Genomic DNA, 21,987 nt, shown 5'->3' with positions numbered 1-21,987 from the left:
AGGAGATAACTTTCTGTGCTACTAAATGTTAAAATGGAAACTAAATAAAGGCCGGAGTCACCAACATTTCCACGCTAGTTCTAGGGGGTCACTTGACATCAGGCAATATTGCCCAAATGGATCTTTTCAAATTTTTTTTGTATTTCCATATCAGGACAACTTAGCACAATACATTAGGTCATTTTCATGAAGTACAAATGTAGAAGCTGTAATGATATGGCCATAATGGATTTCATCAAGTAGAATAGATATATTTCAGCAAGAACGCATCACTACTTATTATAGTCAGTAACCTGGGCACAATTTAGCTGCCCTGTTGGTAAATAACAAAATACAGCATACGGGTGGCTTCACACGAGCGTGTGTTTGTGCGTACATAGGTGCGTACATATGTGTGCACCCCTGTACGCACAAAAACATATATGTATGCAGGTGCACATTGCCTTGGTCTGCCGCAACCCCTTAATTGTTTTTCAGGGAAGAGCTTTAAATATAAGCTCTTCCCTGAAAAACAACAATTTTAGTGTGAAAAAAAGTATATATATACTTACCTGTCCACCGCTGCTGCGTCCCCCGCGGGGATGTATAACACATCTGCCACGTACAGCAGATGTTTTCTTCATCCCGGCAGGGAATAAAGAATTCCCTGCTGCACCTGCAACATCTGTGACAGATGCAGCAAAGGAATTCTTCATCCCCGCGGGGAATAAAGAATTCCCTAGCGCAGCTGTCACAGATGACAGCTGCGCTAGAGGATCCAGCTGCCAGCACCCCTTAATTGTTTTTCCGGGAAGGGCTTTAAATATAAGGCCTTCCTTGAAAAACAAGGCAAACTAGTGTAAAAAATTTTTAAAAAACATACTCACCTTTCTTCAGCTGCCGGGCTCAGCCACGTCCTGTCTACACTGTTCCCGACTCTGCACTGAAGTTCTTTCAGCAGGTGGGGAATTAAAATCCCCGCCCGCTGAAAGAGCTGCTTCTGATTGGCTGGGGTGGTCAGCCAATCACAGGCAGCTCTTGCCTGTCATTCATTCAGGTATATGTTCAGAGGTGTAACTTGAAGCTCCTGGGCCCCGCTGCAAAATCTATAACAGGGCCCCCAACTATAACTACTATTCATAGTACTGGGCTCCCTATATGGAGAAGAAAAGCCTCATAGGTTCTCAAAGGCTCATGGGCCTGGGTGCAACCGAATGCCCTGCATCCCCTATAGTTATGCTCCTGCCCTGCTAATCTTAATTGCCCCTGCAAGACTCCTGGTGGTCTACAGCAGTGAAGGGATTAAAGATAGCATCATTGGTGTACTAGAGCAGTGGAGGGATTAATGAGGACATCATTAGAGTAGTGAAAGGATTAAAGATAATATCCCTGGTGGGTTAGAGCGGTAAAGGGATAAATGAGACTATCCCTGGTGGGTCAAAACATTGCAAGGATTAATGGTAATAGCATCCCTGTAGTCTAAGCCAATGAAGTAGATAAAGACACCATCCCTACCGAGTTTCCCCGAAAATAAGACACCCCCTGAAAATAAGACACCCCCTAAAATTTGCAGAAGTCCCAAATATAAGGCACCCCCCGATAGTAAGGCATAGTAAAGTGTGCAGGCAAGTCAAGAGGCCTGTCCCCTGCTGCCATCCCCGTTGTCTCCTACCTCCAGATGTATAGGTAGATCTGCAGACAGTCTCCTGTTATCCTGTCCCTGCTGTGCTGTACGAGTGTGCTGTTGTGAGCTCCCCTTGCTGGCTGGAAAAGTCCATACTGTACGTTCTGTTCCTGCTGTACATATCTGCAGTGATGAGCTCCCCCTGGTGGCCGGAAGCTGCAATACCATCCCTGCTTACAAGTGGTACAGGAACTTCTGTCTGCAGACAGGTACGTTACTTTACAGCCCTTATATTTTTATGGTTCTGTGTGTGAGTCAGGCAACCTGTGTGTGATTCTTAAGGCTGGGTTCTCACAGAGCGTATTTCCAGCGGAAATCTTGCAGTTTGGCCACAGCAATAAACAGCGAGATTTCCGCCGGGAAAGCGCTGCTTCAAAACCCACGGTACTCAGCTGCTTGTTTTGAAGTGACCTGGCTGCACGCTTTTCCGTTTCTGTGGCCGGTGAATCCGCACCACAACACCGGCTTCTCCCAGCTTTGCCGTGACAGATTTGCTGTCCCATGTGGACGAGATTTCTGAGAAATTTCGTCCACAAAGCTGGCCAATTGAGGGATTAGCGGCCACAGACGGATTTGCCGCGGCGAAATAAGACACCCCCTGAAAATAAGACGTAGCGCATATTTGGGAGCAAAAATTAATATAAGACGCGTCTTATTTTCGGGGAAACAGGGTAGTGGTCTAAGGCACCGAGGCCTTTTTATTAATATCTTAAAGTGGTTCTACATTTACCGAACAAGATTTCCCCTATACCACCAACTGTGATAGAATAACAAAAGGATTGGTACTTACCTCTGCTCTGCTGCCTCGATCCAGTGCTACAGCCTTGCTGTCATCCCTGTGTTTGCTGTGGAGGATGACGCGAGTAGAATTCACCTGACCACTGTAGCCAATCAGAGGCTACAGTGTCAACACCCATTCTCTTAGCATCAGCGTACACATCCTCGGCGCCATGAAGAACAGTGATGCTGCAGCCGCTGATTGGCTGCAGTGGTAATATGGCTTCCGCTGACGTCACCTGCCACAATAAACACCAGCACCACAGCGGGGCTGCAGCACTGAATCGTGGCGGCAGAGGAAGGGCAAGTACTGATCCCTTTGTTATTTTAGCACATTCAGTGGATATAGAGGAATGTGCGGCAAGCTGATTACCTCTTTAACTGTTTGTTTTTGAAAATACATTTTGGGACAGAGTAACATCTTTGGGACTATATAAAGTCATCACCTAAATCTTCACTAAAAAGATATTTTACTCTACCACTTGATTCAGCCATATAAACATTTTACATTTGTTCATCCCATTGTATACTGAGCACAAAAAAATATTTAACATGCTGGAATACGTCTTTGCGATAACCAATCCCACCGTTTCTGCACGGAGGAACGTAAAAACATTTGTAAATTGCTAGAAAATCCCAGATTACCCAATCTTCTATAGATCCACTATTTGTTGGAAAGAATAGTCTTTTTTTCCAAGAGCAGTTTCATGCAACTGGTATAGACACTTATCCACGGTTGTAGACATAGAAAACATATTTGTAGGTTAAATCAACATAATTATTGTAACTTAAAACTGTCAACAAGGTTTGCGGTGATTTAACATCATAACTAGGGGGACCCCGATGTGTCATTTTAATCAGTGATGATTGTGTATGTTTCTATGCTTCCTAATTTTTGATAATACATTTCTTTCAAGTTACATGTTACTTTTTCCTCATGGTGAAGATTATTCTAATTAACCTGAGAATATGATTAGGCTCATGCATTAAAATTAGTCCTATTCGAGGTCCAAAAATAACACTAATTTGACTGTACGATTTTAGGTATGCATCATCAAGAAAAAAAAATATCATATACCTGCAGCTCGGAAAAAAAAAATGTTAAAGTGAATAGGATGGTTCCTCCTGGCATGTGCTGAAAGTCTGATTTACAACTCGATTTTCCAAAAGTCTACAAAAACAAAAATCACTTCCAGAAGAAAAACGAAATAAATTGAATTTGTATTTGCCAGTGTGAATATAGCCTTAGTATTAAAATGCATTCCGATGGATCGTACCTGTTCTATGAGGAATCCCACTTTGATGAAAGAGTCATCACTGTAGCAAGAAATTAGTTGAGGTACAATGTATATTCTGTATGTATTTCTACTACCAATATGAGAAAAATGGAAGGTTACAGTCAGGGACAGCAATGCACAAATCAGCAAGGTCCAGGAAGTCAGGGGCGAGTAACAATTAGTTTTTTACAAGACATTATCCTCGTCTTCTCATTTTCTTAGCCGGTGATATCTCACTGTATATTTCTAAACAGCCTCCAGCTTGTGATAAAGCTTCAGTTACCTTCATTTCGATCTCGGCTGCCGTGTGTTTTGTTGTTTCCAGTTTTTCCACCAGGAGAGTGTCCCCCAGGAAATTACTTTCTGCTGCTGATAGGCGTGTCAGTAATTCATCCTCAAGCATTTTCAACTCAATTTTAAAATAATTCTGTTGCTTTGTGAGCTTCGACTGAAAAGAAAATGGCAAGTTTTAGACCTGTAATTCGAACGATGCTAACAATGGGAATACACTTTGCTACCTTTTAATTTTCCTGATTATTCAACATTCTACAATAGTTCTAAAGCGTTTAAGGTCAAGACTAATATCCAGAAAGAAAAGGAGGATAATTTGGGGCTTTATCAGGTACATTCAAATGACCATTTTATTCCTCATTCACTGCATTTACTCACAAAAAATTTAAATGCCCTTTTTATTATTGCACTTTTTGTTTTTGGAGTATCGGATTTAGAGCCTCATGCGGTATTTCTTTTACAATTTATTAATGTAGAAAATATTTTATTTGGAATATTCTATGAAACATCTGAATGTTGCGGTACATACAATCTGCATTTCATTTACAGACCTGAATCCCTTTCTGCATATGAACAAGGCAAAGAATAAACACCAGACTAAGTGGAGTTGTCTGCCCTTTTTCCCCGAGAAACTGTGTATTGTCTATGGGTTGAGTCTGGTATTGCATCACGACTCCATTTACTCCTATGAAGCTTAGATATCAGGTATCAGATACAGCCCATGGTACAAAAAAAGCAGACCATTTTTTATAATCTCACACAACCTTAATAATATATATATATATATATATATATATATATATATATATATATATAACGTATGTTAAAGGAAAATGCACATCCGCCCCTTCGTGGTGATGGTGGCTCAGGAGTGCATCTCTTAGCTGTGGAGATAAATGGATACTCTCTCAATTGCGCTTTGGTTCTACAAAGTCAGTGATGTGGTGTGTATAGAGAACATGACATCCTCCTTGCATTTTGCCAAATTTTACAAAACATGGTATTACCAGATAGAATTCCAACTCAGAATTCTGAAATTTCCCTTGAGATTCAAGCTGAATGGTATCTTTCCTGAAGTTTTTATCCAATCAGAGGCTGCTCCCCTTTTCCCCTTTACTTCTTTTCTTCTTACTTTCTGCCTTTTTTCCCTTCTTCCCTCCTTATCTTTGAGTCTACTATTCAAAATTTCTCCACCTTGCTTTCCATTGTCTCCCTTCATTTTGATATACCTAAAGGCCTGGGAGCGGGTCGAGAGATTGAGCCATTAGACCCTGAACTGCCTGTTTATTCCTTTATATTTGGTGTGTATTCTAGTCTGGATGTATCTTCTTCTCTATATCACACTATCTTTCTTACATTTTTACTTTGTGATTACTGACTCTACTGCTTTAACAAGTAAAGGAAACAAAAAAGGTACATGTACACAATACTTAACCCCGTAGGGACGAAGCCTATTTGCACCTTAATGACCAACAAATATTTCAGTTTTTTTCATTGTCGCATTCCAGAATCCATAAATCTTTATTTTTTCCATCAACGTAGCCATATGAGGGCTTGTTTTTTATGGGACAAGTTGTATTATTTTATAACATCATTTTGGGGTACATATTATTCTATAGCTTTTATTCATTTTTTTAGGGGGATTGGGAAAAAAAAAGAAATTCTGACATTTTTTGGGGCGGATTTCATTTTATGGCACTCAGCATGCAAAATTAATAATCTGTTAACCTCATTCTCTGAATGAGCACGATTTCAGTGACTCCAAGTCTATACAGTTTTTTAATGTTTTGCTATTTTTGTACACTAAGAAATAACTACAATGCATCCCGCAAAAAGGTATTTATTTAATGGTACTATTAGTTAATCGATACAATGTTTTAATCGATTTCTAATCTTACATTTTTTCTCATGACATGCCCCATGCGGGTTAAGTACTGAAATAATTTTTTTCTCCATTATTGTAAACACAAAAACACCAGATTTGTTTTTTGTTCTTATTTTTTTGTACATAGTAGAAAGAGAAAGCTGGGGTTTTGGCGTCTTTAATTTTTTAAACTTTTTTCAACGTTTTATTTGTGTCCCACTAGGGGACTTGAATATTACCATCTTTTAGCATTCTTATAATACACTGCTATACTTAAGCTGGCAGACCCAGGGACGATATCCTAAGCCTCCAGGTGCCATAGCAACCCCTTGGGACTCCAAGCATCCGCTTCACCTGGCACAGGAGACCCCTGCCATGCTTCTGATGCAATGCCTTAAAAAAGTGACTGCATCAGAATAGGGACCCTTAAGGACTACCATAAAAAGGTATGTGGGTGGTCGTTAAAAGGTTACATAACTGGGTACTAAATGTCTTTTAACATTCGAATGTACTCATTATTAAAATGTACTCCTCAGATGCTGATATTAGTAGACCCAGACTACAGGATGGGGTGCACAATTTGCTTTCATATGCCCATCTATAGAATGTGGAATACATCCATGATGCTTGTTACAAACTAGGAGCACCTCTAAAGCATTGACATTATAGTGCTGTTCCTCGATGACCACCTTAAGAAATCAAAGGCACTCACAGTTTCTGTCTGATTGAGCATTTAAATCATAATCATAGTTTATGGATGGGTATTCCAGCCATGATTCACTCCTCAATGGAAGTGATTAAAATATATCTTTCTGCTTTGTGTAGAAGAAATACTATGGAAACTTTTTTTTTGTTGTTCAGTATGATTTGCAGAAATGTTCTAGAGATTATCTCTACTCCTCTCTACTCAAAATACAGTTTATGTCTACAATGGGCAGTAACTTTTGCAAATTGTTTGCTTAACTTGGTAACAATTTAAAGCAACCCCTCAGTTTGGGGACATTTTGTCCTGACACAGCAGTGAGCAGATATATTTCCTGCTGCTGTTGATCTTCTGTGAGTATGCCCCTCTGACCCACCAGTTCTGGGTCCCATTTTCAAATGTCCACAATGGCTGACACAATCTTCAAACTACCTAATCCCCATAGTGCATTGGTAGTGTTACACTACAAATGCACTTTACATGCTCTGTGATTGGCTAGTGATGCTCATGTGATCTGTGCTAGGCAATCAGAGAGCTTTGAACAGTGTGTATTGGGTAGATAGAAAATTTCAGTGACCATCTTGGACTGATGAAAACAGGATCCCAAACCAATGGATCAGAGGGACATCAGCATACAAGAACGACAGCAGGTAATATACCTCCCTTTTTAAAACGAAAGGGTCGCAGTAAGTTAAATCATGTTATCTTTTGAACTCCCACAATGCTCTGGGTCCAGGGCCACTAGTCAAATTGTCAATGCGAAGGCTCCTTCATGTGCCTTCTGGATATCTGCTTGCCCTGACATCTCTTTTTAATAAAAGAGGGGCAGATGCAGTTGCTGAATGTTTCCCTTTCTCCTTTCTTCCACGATCCAATCCTCCCATTCATATAATCAGACAAGAATGAGACATTTATCAGCAAATCTCAATAAATTAAGCTAGCTCTACCAATAGTCTAATAGTATTCCAACAACTTAAAATTGCCCCCCAATCACCTTTTACTTCCTGGTTACTTCTGGCCAGGACCTGTGACTGCTGCAGCCAATCCCTGGCCACAGCAGTGACCTTTCTAGCCAGTGATTGGTTGCAGGAATCACAAGTACAAAGTGATTGTAGAGCAATTTTACGTTGTCGGAAAACCCCTTTGTAATATTAAGGAAATCCTTAATAGATATCTTGAGTACTGCATCTAAGAAACATAAGCCCCAACAATAACACTTACTCTAGATTCTTTGCTACTTGGGCCTTTTGGATTCTGTTCTGTTCCTCCCAATGACTAAATACTTGGCTCCCTAATGGTGTTATACCTTCTTAACTATACAACCTTACCAGTCCATATGATTTAAGTTAAACAATCACAGGGGCTCTTCCGCCATCATGCATGATGGAATCATTTGCTTTCCTGTTCTTTCTTTCCCTTCCCTCCCTAATTTTGCCCATTCTACTTCTGGTTTTAACCTTCTTCTTCTTCTTAAGTTTTGTCCATATAGTCGGTGTCCTGTACCAATTGCTGAGTATGGAATGTTCTTTTGGTTATGTAAAATAAAGTAAAGAACTCATACTGCATTATACGGATGTAAAATATTTCAGGATGTTTACTGTAAATTGCATTTCATGACAACTAATTGCTCAGCTTTGAACATGTAGCTTTTCAATAAAACACTTTTGAATTATAAGAAATACAGACCCAAATTGACACACCAGAGAAATGTATAAATATATATGTTTAGAAAATATGTTTAAAGTAAAATGATATCAGGAAGAAGTGTATCACTGTCAATTCGAGAAAACTGTTACCTTGAAATGTTCTAGGTCGGGTCTATCTAGATTCACCACATCAGCTAGCAGTTGGTCTTCTAAACCATCTCTTGTTACAGTGAAGTTGATTAGCGTTGTCTGGGCCTGTATTTCCGGTTTGTAATGGGGATTTGCGAGCTTTGTGTGAAGAATAAGTCTAAATTTTGGATGGAATTTACATTCTTTATCCCCGATTCGGATGTATCTGCAAATTATGAACATAAAATTATATTAAAACTGTAGTCTATAGGGATCTTTTCTGAAGAGTCAGCAGCAGGCTTCTCGGGAGCAAACTGAAATAGGGTGCTGCATTCTTATGCATTGGCTAATTTAAAAAAAGGCTATGTCCAACCTCACAAATAATTTTTGCTATTGTCTACATGCATTTAAATTGAAAAATAAAACAACTCTGCAAATAGTCTTAATTACAAATGTCATACAGATTTGTGCTACAGTTCCTATTTAGACCTATGTGTACACATAGTAACAGACTGCAAACAAACCCTATGAAGTCTGATTTACAATAGCAATTATATTGTCATTCAGCTTTCCCTGACTCGAGGAAGGTTTACTGTGATGAGCTATGGAAGAGTAAGGAGCCCATATGCTGTTCTTTCACGGGAACTCTCTGCTATTTATGTCTGCCCCTGCACAAATAGTAGCGGTGACTGCAGACAGACGGAAGCTTATTAATAAAATTTATATCTATTTTAAAGGGGCGCTAACTGTTCAGGCAAATTATGCTCATCTAATAGCCTGTGTCTCTCTCATCAATCTCGTAATATACTTAAAATTATTTTTTCCTTCTAGCACTGTGATTCAAGGCTGCTACAGGGGGTCTCCCTTCCAGCTCTGCAAACCACTGTCTGTTGTTAGGTAGTGCATTTCAGTAGGTAATGAGATGCTGGGATATTTCATTTTCTAAGCTATGGAAGAGGGGCTATCTTTACCGGCTCCTGTGCACTCACAGGCTGAAAGATCTGCAGATACTGTGGGCAATCTCCACATTCGCTGCCACTCCTGCTGTTGTAGCATGTGCGTGTGCACACATTACTTTGGGTTTACTAATCAATTTGACAGAATGTCTCTGAATACCCAACTCCTACAATTATCCTGGGAGAGTGGAGGGGTGGGCATTCAAATACTGCCTCCCTGCTGATTGGGAAGTGAGGGAAAGGAAGTACAGAATGGTGAGCTACTGGCAGAATGCTAGGCTTGATACATGCCCTATGCCTGAAAATGCAATGCATTCAGATCACCTGAAAATCAAAATTTATAAACATGAAACACTGCAAACAGCGAGTAAGGAGAACTTGTTATATTTTAGAAAGCTCAATGAAAACTTAGGCATGCTTTGGGGAAAGCAGGACATCTGGAGCTTTGTAGCAGGAAAATATATGCACAAAAATTAATCAGCTCAGAATTTTGGACCTACTTAGATTTAAAAAAAACTAACAAGTATACAACCAGGAGGGTGAGCTTTTATCTCCTCTTTTATAACTGTGTGACAGGAGCTGTGTGATTATCATTAGTAACTGTGACAAAAAAAGTGACTGTGTCCCCATCTAGGCAGTTTCCGTGGTAGGGATCAGCATTACACAAACTGAAAATTTGACTAGAAGATGACTACATAACCCCAAGCAGAACAGAGCTGTTTAGCATTGAGATCACACGACCATCTGAGGAAAAAGAGGCCAGAAGTTTCAGACAGAAAGAAATAACTAACCAAGGTAACACTAGCCTCTTCTATATACTTGAGCGATAGCTACATCATGAATAAAAAAAAATCACCAGAGTGACTCTTTAACCCCTTAAGAACATGGCCTATTTTGGCGTTGAGGACCAAATGATTTTTTGTATTTTTTCATCTCCATTTTTTAAAAAACATAACTTTTTTATTTTTCCGTCGACGCGGCCGTATAAGGGCTTGTTTTTTGCGTGGCGAACTGTAGTTTTCATTGGTACCATTTTTGGGTACATAGACTACATTGTAAAACTTTTATTATTTTTTTTATGATCGTAGGGAGAGAAAATGCATCAATTCTGCCATAGATTTTTTTTTTAAAGCGTTAATTATGCAGCATAAATGACACACTACATTTTTTTCTGTGGGACGGTACGGTTACAATGATACCAAAATTCTTATTTTTTTTTTAGGTTTTTCCACTTTTCCACAATAAAAACCCTTTTTTTGGAAAATATTTTTTTTTTCTAAACTCACTGCATTCAAAGTCCAATAACTTTTTTATTTTTCCATGGACGGAGCTCTCTGAGGGCTTATTTTTTGCGAGATAAGCCGTAGTTTTTATTGCTACCATTTTGGAGTACACACTTTTTAAAATCACTTTTTTTGCGTTTTTTGGGAGGCAAAATGCTAAAAATTTGCGGCAGGGAAGGGATTAACAGCGGGAGGGGTGGCGCGCATCTCCGATGCCCCCCGCTGTCGCAGCGGGACGCTGGTTACTAGTGACAGCCAGCTCCCGCTGCGGGATAGCGTGAGATCTGCTATGATCTCGCGCTATCCCTATGACATAAGGGTACATCATTTTGCGGGAAGTACCCCGCTCCCATGATGTACCCCTACGTCATGGGGAGGAAAGGGGTTAATAAAGTTTAGCAGTTGAACTATTTTTCTTTAAGACATTTGATAATGAAAAACATATATGTTAATTGCAGGGAAATGTTCAGCCATGTGCTTACATGTTTCCATTGACTGTAATGTAAAAAAAACAAGTACATGTTTAAATAATTTTTTGTGGGACAGAAAATCATGGTGTCCTGCGCTTTTCTAGCCCACAAAAAAAGAATGTACACAAACATAAGGGAGGTCAAACGTAGTCAAAAGCATGCACTTTGGAACTACATTGTATCAACTATAGTTGATGGGTGCACCAAGCAATACATTGTGTAACTTTTGGTTTATTAATACATATACACTTGACAGATGGTAAAATCCTAATGTGAACAGCCTCTGTCCATTATATCATATAATCTATGATCAAACTCGATATCTACCTACAGCTGCTATAAGAAAACATGCAGTGTATCTGTGGATGGGTTGGCAGAGCCCAGGGAATGAAAGAAATCATATCATTTTCAGAGTGCTTAAAAGAGCAATTCCTCTAATGCCAATATATTTGGTAGTACCGATGGACGTATCTGTATTATTTACAATTGATCCTTAATGGAACTTTAATTTATCTTTAGAAATACTTTTTTCTTTTTCTTAAGGGTTTTGTATACACGGCAGATTCTGCAAGCTTCCTTCTCACCTCTGTCTGCCAAAGTGTTTGTTTTGAAGTCAACAGTCATTGAAATTCAGAATGACAACCAAAGTGTTATAAGTAGTAGTCATTTTCTGAGTCACAACGCTCCATGAAATCACTCCTTGAATCAAATACCCCCAAGAGAGTGAGAAATTAAACATACCTTTCAGAGTAGTGTTGAACTGTGCAAGTGCGTTCAGCTGGATCAATACTCAGCATGTAGAGGACTCTGCTACAGTTATGAACTGGGGGTGTCTGATAGGGCATTTGTGCAAGGAAGCCAATATTTTGGAAAATATAGCAAAAAAAAAAATGCAATGCTAACACGGCCACCGTAACACACACAGATATATGTATCTTCCATAGCAGGTAATTAAGGAGACGACTGCCTGGGTTACCTGCAATGTGCTATCAAAATAAATTACTGTAATTGATAAGCATAATTAGACATTGGGAATAATGAAGTGACCCTAATCAGAGATGAAATGCTGATTATTTGAAATAAAAACACCATGTATAGGCTGCAAACAGCGCCTGATGGAATCTTCCATGATATAATTAGAAGAAAAATACATTTACAGTGATTAGAGAGGTTGCAGATCCTGGCGGACAAGGAGATTGACAGCTTATATGTAGCACATTAGCCCATATTAAGATGCTTAAGATAATATTTATGGAAGTTTGGAGCTCGGAGATTTATTCTGCAGGATATTTCTATCACTGATAGGACTGGAATTTTATGCAAAAGTAGATCGTACAGATGTATTTTCCCTTAGCTTGAGGTGACATTATTTCACGGTGTGCCGTACTATCAGCGTGGTTTATTTACACTTTGACCTGCCTTACAATTCATTTGGTTGCCTTAAGAAAAGTGAACAATAGCTTTTTAATGGGTTAAGTTTTGTTTCACATCTGAAACTGGGGATTCCGCTTTCCTGCTCCGTTCGTGGAGTAGGGATGGGGAATCCCTGCGGCTGAACAGTTCCATCTGTGGACGGAACCGAACACCGCTGGGCGGACTCCATTGACTATAGTGGGGTCAGCCCACTTTCCGCTCAGCTGCCTGGTTTTGAGATGGAAGAAAAAGCGCTGCATGCAAACCTTTTTCTTCCAGTATTTGCAGCCGGAACTTTGAAGGAATCTCTGGCTGGAGATTCCAACGCAGATGTAAAATCGGGGTAAGATAACTTTCTGTGCCACGCTAACCTAATTAAAGTAAAATTTGCTTCATCTGCATATTGGGTGATATATAGAATTACCATGTTGAGGGCCAGCTGATTCTTAGGCCGATTTCTGTTATTAAAGGGGTTGTTTTTAACCCCATAAAATAATTATGATTTTGTGATCAGAAGAAGTAGGCTGATGTTGAAAAACTGTACACAGACACACAGATATATTGTGCATTGTAGCAGATAAAAGAGGCTCATGCAAATAATTAGTAAATTTGTGGTAATCAAAACAGAAATCTAGTGTTTCTAGTGTATCATAAAAAAGTGTTTTCTGAGGATTATAAAGTAATTCTTCAAGGAGTACCTATGCTTTTCCGCACAGATCATGTTAAGGCTCATTTAGGCTATGTTCAATGGGGTCCGTAGGAGGCCGATGATAACGGGCTATGCACCGTGGTTTCTATTAAAAACATAAAACTATGATGCAAGTATGAGCAGAGCCTTACAATGGCCAACAGTTTTTTAGGACTGTTAGGTCCTGTACAATCTAAAGGAGTATAAACCAATATGAATTTAAAAAATAAATTGTTTATAGTTGATCTCGATTGATGGTGACATCAAGAGGACCATGGTTAAGCAGCAATACTGCCACCCACTTAACAGGAACATGGAGTTTCTTTCTTGCTGTGAGGGTCGTCCCGATGGAAATGACCTTGCAAGACTTTTCAAACCACTGCTCATTCATTCAGTATAATGATACAGGTCCAACCTAAATAGTCTGCAGTGGTGTGACTAAGTGCTCTGCTTAGTAGAGTCTTTAGGCTTCCAGGTCTTCCTCACCCACCTCACGGGGGTTGGATTTGGGTCAAAAGAGCCCCCTTGTCATGTCCACAGAGCGACCGCAAACCACTGAGCAGACGGGAAGACTGAGGACCAGGAGGGTGCCAGAGAACAAGCCAAGGGTCAGTACTGAGTAGTTAGAGGAAAACACCAAAGCCAAGGAAGTACAGGATACAAAGTCAGGCACACAGAGCAGGATCAGACCTGGGAGGACAACAAGACACAACAAGCAGAAATCCAAAATCAAGAGTCCAAAACAGGCCGGGTCATAAACACAGGTAGACAAGCAGGATAACTCACACCAGAGCACACTGACTAGCAGCAATATTAACTAGACCAGAGGTCTGAAACAACAAAGCAATATAGCTAGGTAGGTTAGCAAAGGGTATACTGCTGATTAACTGAAGGCAATGAGCAGAATAAACCCGTACTAATGTGAAAGTGCAGCGCATGATATTGGATTGTGTGAAAAGTTTTCAAGGGACATAAAGAACAATATTATAAATATTTATTTATATAAGTTCATTTTCTTAATATAACTTTATGTAATCCTTCTGATCTGATCTGTATATCACACTTTAATCAAATTGACCCCTCATGCATACTCTTCCTTTTTAGGATATATACTTATTTACTCTAGTAGTTTTTTCTCTTTATGCTAACAGATAATTGGCTTGTTATGTGACCTCCCATTCACTTCTTTGCAACAGTCAATATCATTGGTCACAGCCATCGATGACGCTCCAGCATTCTGAATCTTAAAGGAGAGACATGACAGCATCCAAGGTCGATCCATAGATCCTGGTTCCAAGTGACTATGCATAGGTTGCCCCACTATTGAAGTGCTCTGGATTGTGCTGCGGGCACAGTGTTTGCTCCAGCCTTCAGAGTCATTCAAAGATAAATACCCTTGTTAGGCTTGTTTATACCCCCAAAAAATGTTCATGAAAAATTGCTCAAGGTGAGAAATCTAATTCGAATGAATATTTTGTAATATAACATTACACAAATGTAGGAAGCAATAGGTACATGTTCAACCAGTGCTCACTGCCATTCGCAATGCTATTTTAGAGCCCATTGAGAATACTGTGACCTACTCAAGGTTAAAAGAAACTGATATATTAATCAAATGGGACTTGCCTACTTCAGCATGTTCAACAACATGCATCATTCTCCCTTAAGGATGTATTAGTTACATTAATCCCATCATAAATAGAAGTGCATTTGCTAATTACCCATGAGAATGCAGGTCATCTATGATCCACTCACTGTGGCTAATCTGCTTCATATGTATCTACAAACTTCTGTCATGGATGTGATTGTGAGACAATGACCCCCATAAAGACACAAATTTTACGTAGACATATTAGTGGTTTATAAGAAAATTATTATTACCTTCCTCTTTTAAGTGTATGTCGTCCAAGTAATGGGTCAATCACAGGGTCAATAGATTCTTCCAAGTTTTCTATCACAACTGGGTCACCAGTCACAACTGCTTGTTCTATGATATCCACATAGCTGTAGAAGACATTAAACCAAAAATATCATTCTAAACTATTTATTAAAAAAGCTACTGGAACTTTTACTATTGATTATCTATTTTCAGGATCAATAGTTGATTAGCAGGAGTCCGCCTCTCAGGATCCCTGACAGTCAGCTGTTTATCCGCCCTCTGTCAGTGCTGGAATACGAGAGTGCTGTCAACACTGCAATGGCCCATGGTTGGTAGTGCAGACACAGCTCCCTCTGAATTCTGCTGCTGATCCACTATTGATGACCTATCCTGAGGACATTAGGAGGTAGGGCCCAGGCTGAACTTTGCACCAGGACCCATGAGTTTTTAGCTATGCCACTGCTGGGTGAGAGCTTAATGTGTAAGAGTAGTGATTTCCAGAGTATGGAGGACATGTGGGAGAAATCATGGAGACAGTTGTGCCAGGAGCAGACATTAGGAGAGCAGAGAAGGTCTTGTAAAGACCAGAGACTACATATGCAGAGGCATTGAAAAATTTGGTCAGTGATATATGGAAGGGGCAGGTTGTGGACAGCCTTCTAAGCTATTGTTGATGTTTCGAAGAGAATTCGCTTTGCAATGGGCAGCCCATGAAGGGATTGGCAGAGAGAAAAAGCAGAGGAATAATGAGGAATAGTTGATTAGCCAGGCAGCAGAGTTGAGGATGGATTTTTAGGGGTGCAAGAGTGTTGGATGGGACGCCACAGAGGAGGATGTTAAAGTAATTTAGATGGAAGATGATGAGTGCAATGCTCTAGCATTTTTGTTGACTTGAGTTTAAGGAATATCCGAGAGATATTTTTGAGTTGCGATGGCAGGAGGTAGTGAGGGTTTGTATGTAGGGTTTACAGACAGGGCAAAATCAAAGGTTACCCCAATTCAGTGAACTTGTAGGACTAGGTAAAGTATAGATCTATAAGAACAGAGCACAACATACATTTAGGTTTGAATGTGAATTCTAACTCATTTTCTTTATTGAATGTTATATAGGATGTTATTACCCTTTCTGGCCTAGATGAATGACTTTCAGCCTGGACCCATATCTGCTTTTAATCCACTTGATGCCTTGAAGTTGGGGGTCAATCATTAGTGGCCATCGTTCACAGTTTGACATTATAGTACCATTCTGAATAGACATTTTATCGCTAGGCAGTCCCTCGTTGTTCCATTCTGCAATAGTTGCATCATCAGTCAACATACATATGGGATCAAGACCTTCTGTCATTGGAATAGGAACCTAAAAACAGGCAATAGATTAAATGAGCATAAATGGTTTGTAACCATCAACTAAACATGCATAGCCCCCTATCAAAGATCTCATGAAGGAAGCTGAGAAAGCACCACTGTAATTGAAAACATCAATGTACTGATAAATCAATTTTGAGTTTCTAGTTAAAATGTTCCTTCCGAATCAAAATCTAAAAGTATAGAACATATAATATTTCTTGTTCCTGATCTTTGAGAAAGTTGATGTAAAGCAAACACTCTAACTGCTATATGAGAACAAGCCGACACTTGGTTTCAAATTATGAGAATTAAGGTAACCATGCAGTTTTTTGTCTTCCTCTGGATCAACATTGCAGGATAATGGGCCCTAACTGGATGGGTGACCAATGTATTTTCATCTTAAACTATGCTTCTATGCTAAATGAGGTAAGTGTTGGCCAAACACATAGGGTTGGCAGACTACCTAATGTACATGGGGGTCTACCGTTATTTCCACTATGGCACATGTTGGAGGGAAAATGAATCAAGCATGTTGTTTCAAAGCATTATGAACATTAGGTGTAACAATGTAGGGACCTGCATAGAATAGTTTTAGTATAGCAGCTTTAATATTTTTCATTCATGTCATATTCCTAGACAATCTAATTAAGCAATTTAGAAAATGCGCCACAACAAAACACATCCTCACTTTCTGAGTTCGTAAGTACGGCAACCACAAATGTTCTACAAGTTCATGACGATACTTCTTGGAGAATGAACCAGCATAAGAGATAAAGGCAGCTGTGAGCAGGACATCTCCGCACAGTGTTTGCTCTTGCTTACGGTATAAAGCAACCGACTGAGCCCATCGGACGTTTTCTGACTGCAAACAAAAATAGTGTATTGTTAATTAACTAATAAAATAAACAGCACCCCTGCCCACAGGTTGTTTGTGGTGTTACAGCTCAGCCCCATTCACTTCCATGGAGCTGCAAAACACCATTCACAAACTATGAACAGGTGTGACGCTTTGTTTGAAAGAATGCAGCCATACTTTTCCAACCCTGTAGAACCCTACAACCACTGGACCTGTCTTATGTATAAATGCTTGGTGAAGTTTGGTAAACTAGTTCTATGAAGTGTATATAAAGATTTCTAAAAAATTTAGTAAACAAACAAAACTCACCCTTTAAATAGAGTAATGTGGGGATTTGTCACAATGATTGCCATGCTTGCTTTGGCTCATGGGACTTTTTGCTGAAGGCAATATTTATTTCTGGTCTTTCTTCCAGATTATCTAGTGTTCTTTCTAGTTGAAAAGGTATACTAATATGTTGAAGGGGTTTTCTGGGACTTTTACTATTCATGACTTATCAACAGGATAGGTCATCAATAGTTAATTGGTGGGGGTCTGCTGCTCAAAATCCCTGCTAATCAGCTGACCACCTGGCCCATTGTCAGTGTGGACAGTGCTAGAAGCAGGTAGCGCTGTCAACATTGCAGTGGCCCAGTTTGGTACTATAGGCACAGCTCCCATCAAATTCAATGGGAGCTGTGCTTATTGTACAAAACCGCTCTAATGCAGGCCAGACAGTGGGTCGTGTGATCAGCAAGGATCCTGAGTAGCAGACCCCAATCAACTTTTGATGACCGATCCTTTGGATAGATCATCAATAGTAAAAGTTCCAGAGAACCTCTTTATATAGCTTCCTATGAAATTTGGCCATTTTGGTGTTTTTTTATGTTTGTGATATAAAAAGCAGAAAAAACTCAGCTAAGACCCATGTCTACCCATCTGAGCAGAATTTACTGATTGTTGATCTCTACTAAATGACCTTGTCTTTCATCTGTATTCACTGCTTGCTGCAGAATATCCAGCAGCCGTCGTCAATATTGCACTTACCACCTGGAATTTCTAAACTGGTTTACTGGAAATGAAATTGCACAAACATGTGCACACAAAAATGAAGAAAATAATGGGGAACATCATTTTAAAAAGGGAAAGCCAACGGTGCACAGTTTATCACGATGACTCATAGTGCATGATACACGTGGAAGAGTTTGTGGAAACCTAGACAAACATCTCTAACTTACTGAACCTCCTGGCTATTGTATCTATACACCAGTTGTTATGCTCTGGAGGGTTTCTCTGTGATACCCTGTGAGAGGACCTGGCTGTTGCAGTATGAAGAACTGAGTGGGTCTTTGGTAAGTGTTGTGCTTGTGACCAATTACTTTCACCAGGTGTAGAAGCCAAGGAGTTCTCGAATGCGTGAGGGCACATTTACTAAGACCAGCATTTCTCACCAAGGTCTTAATGAAATGTATGCTGTTAGAAAATGTTCCGAATGTGTGAGACACAAACCTCTTACACATATGGCAAACCTTGGGCTGTCCTTGCCCCACAATCTGTAGTCTACAACAACTAATAGCTAGCATAAATTTCTGCTATAGTTTCTGGTGTAGAATATAGTAAACCAGATGTACTGTGTGCTGCCCCACCCCTATCGCCAAGTCTCACTCAGTGTTCTAAAAAGTGGCGAGGATGGTATAAAAATTTTAAAAAGTTGCAAAATAACCATGTGCAAAAATGTGTGACTTTTTTCGCCACAAGCTGTTAATAAAACTAAATAGATGACTGCAAGGCATGTTAAACTGCGCACAGATGGAGTTTAGGAATGCTTTAATGCGCAATATATTTGGAAAAAATCTGCAGATTTTGTGGCAGTTTTTCATGAGGCATTTTTTTTAACCAAAGTCTGCAATAAATTCAAAGGGAATGGGAAATACAGAGGAAGGTCTTACAGTACACTTCTTCTTCCTGCTGGATCTATTTCTGGCCTTGGCTTAAAAAACTGCATCAAGACTACAGTTGAGTGTGTGAAACCAACCTAACGGTGTCTTCACACTTGCCAATTTTTTTTTGTGGGCAGTGGAAAATCCACAGCGAATATACAGCAAATCCACAGTGGGCAAATCCACCCCTAAATAGTGTGCATTTTGTTGGGGATTGGGTGACTGTTTCAATCTTTGTATTTCACAGATTGAAATCCTCAGTATGCTAGATCTGCTGTGGATTTAGAATCAGCAGTTGGTTAAATACGCTGCGGATTCTGTGCAGAAATTTTCTGACCCATGTGGGTGATATATTTTAAATATCATCCATGTACTGTAAATACTGTGGAAATTCTGTAGAAATCCACTGCAGAAATTCTGCAGCATTTACTGTGTGTGTGAAGGTAGGCCAAGGTCGGCCTCAGACGGGTGTATGCGTATTTGCACACACCTTAGCGTAGCGTTTCTGTGGGATGCGCTATGATTTATTGTGCACACATTGTCGTATTTTACAGTACTTTTTGCGATCGCAAGGCATGTTGATTTGCGTACAGAAAACCTAGATGCATCGATTAAAATGGCTAATTAGTCTTAATGAGTTCCAGATGTGTTCTTTTCCTGTGCAGTTACACAGTGTTTCACGCATCTCCTTGCATATTGCGCATGCATTTGGGGACCTTTTATGGAGACCTTTGGTACGCAAATACGTAGAAGAATAGAACATGTTCTATTTTTCTTTTTTGTGCAACCAAAATGCATGAAAAATACAGAAATGTGAACAAACTTATGAAAATCAATGGATTCTTTTTTCTGTGTACTGCATGCACAAATACACCCATGTGAAGCCGGCCTAAGGGTCTATTTACACGATCAGATAACATTTTTTGCTGTGATTCTGCCACAACTTTGGCTGCAAAATTACTGAAATACTTGATTGTAACACTTAGGGTGGCTGCACATATTTGCGCAGTGAACGAGTGCTTTTTGCGTCCATGCCTGCGCGTATTTGCACAGGCACCGCTTGTTCATACAGGCAGGCGTAAATCACCTCCACCCCGATTTAAAAGGCTAATTAAACTTACGAAGTGCTGGTGTATGTGCAGTGTTTTGTGCATACCCCCGCATACATCTGTGCCCCCATAGACCCCTGTGGGTACCTTTTGGTGTGCAAATGTCCACAAAAATAGAGCATGTAACTTTTTTCTTGCAAGCAAAATGTGCGCACAAAAAAAAGAACCATGAGAATAAAACCATTAAAATCAGTGGGCTCTATTCGCTGGGTATTGCGCATGTGAAAGTTGCCTGCGCAAATAAGCCCTTGTGCGGCCGCCCTAAGCCTTGTCACTAACTGAAGCTGCTCCCAGATAGTGACAGGCACCTAGTAAGAGTACATTAGTGGTCATATTATGGTTATTGCTGTGATCTTTGCACAACCCCAGTGAAAATTAGAGCAAAAACTGCAGGACTTTGCTGCGATATTGCAAAAATCAACTAGAAATTGTAATGTGTAACTGCTCATTTACTACAGCTTCAGACTTCTGATGGTATTGCAGGGGAAGACCGTGGAATTACAACGTGCCTACAGTATAGATCTACGGGTTATATAGGAATTCTATAATTATTAAAGAAGGGTATTCTAGGTTAAAAACAATGATATTCCAGGATGCTGTAAGGCTGTAGGTTCTCTGTTTGGATTCTGCTAGTCTAATGATGGTGGCGGTAGTTCGTATAATAAGGTGTTGTGCTCTTCTTTGGGTATAGGAAGATATGGGATATAATCATTACTAATTAGCTAGATGCAGAGTTTCTATGTTGTTTATTATTTCCTGTAGAAAACGTATCTGTGTAGCGTTACAGCTTCGCATAACAAGGGAGCAATGATCCAACAAATAACTAGTAGAATGTAACAACGTTTCCTACCTGACACATCAATTACCAGATCCCTATGATCTATGGCCTGACAAGCAAGCACCTTGAAGAAGCAGCTTTGTCTTGAGCGATGCAGTGCAGCCTAGGTCTGAAGGCGGAGTTGTAAGAGTCAGACTATTTACGAACTATTTAATGTCAAGGTACAATCTTTTGTCTAAATGTTAGTAATTAAACTGGCCAGTATTTATGGTTTTTAGGAATTCTTATTTTGTAAATGCTTATAATAAGTATATAGAGAAATGCAAACTTTCCTCAGGGCTCAAAGCAGGATCATGGGATTCTAGGAACAGTAATAGTATAGCCTCTGCTTCTGTATCCATCTTATCCCTAATAATCTAATATTTTGTTAAAGCCAGCAAATATTGACTGTTATTTCTCTGTAGTCTTAGAGTCTACCTTACTTTGGATAATGATTATTGTGAAAAGTGGGAGTGTCCTGGCGCCACTGGGGATTAGACACTGGTACAGGTCTGGTGTGGCATTAACACCAGACCATGTAGTGCACTTGTTGTCACATGCACAGAGTCATAATGCGGTGGATGCCAAGGGAGAAACATCTCCCGTCTGTTGTTGGACTGTCTATAGTCTCAGCCTATCAGGGGATCACTTAAGATATTTATTCTGGTTCCTCTTTGCAGATGCTGCCGGTAATACATTTGGATACCGATCCTGCTCAGTGGTTAGGTGTATTTTCTTAAGTGCTACTGACTGTTTCTTTTTGTGCTTTCCTTTTGCGGACTTTGGACTTCAGATCATAGACAGATCTCTGTCCACTACTGTCTATTGTCACTCTTGAACCCAGACCTCAGTTTGTTTGTGTGTCTTTCAGTTTCACCCTGTCCACATATTTTCCCTCTC

General features: G+C 39.8%; 1 protein-coding gene across 1 annotated transcript in view; it reads right to left on the bottom strand.

The window, feature by feature from the left end:
* LOC136577884 (dynein axonemal heavy chain 11-like) overlaps window positions 1–21,987 on the bottom strand; it is a 390,521-nt gene that overhangs the window by 101,802 nt on the left and 266,732 nt on the right. The window contains exons 56-60 of the mRNA XM_066577803.1: window positions 17,075–17,248; window positions 16,161–16,396; window positions 15,042–15,164; window positions 8,372–8,576; window positions 4,001–4,165 (exon numbers count right to left, since the gene is read on the bottom strand). Coding sequence (XP_066433900.1) covers window positions 4,001–4,165; window positions 8,372–8,576; window positions 15,042–15,164; window positions 16,161–16,396; window positions 17,075–17,248 — 903 coding nt within the window. The remainder of the gene's footprint in view (window positions 1–4,000; window positions 4,166–8,371; window positions 8,577–15,041; window positions 15,165–16,160; window positions 16,397–17,074; window positions 17,249–21,987) is intronic.

The sequence above is a fragment of the Eleutherodactylus coqui genome, chromosome 8, assembly GCF_035609145.1.
Source record: "Eleutherodactylus coqui strain aEleCoq1 chromosome 8, aEleCoq1.hap1, whole genome shotgun sequence".
Taxonomy (NCBI): Eukaryota; Metazoa; Chordata; class Amphibia; order Anura; family Eleutherodactylidae; genus Eleutherodactylus; species Eleutherodactylus coqui.
Note: the sequence above shows the minus strand (reverse complement) of the source record. Positions and strands in the feature narration are given on the sequence as shown.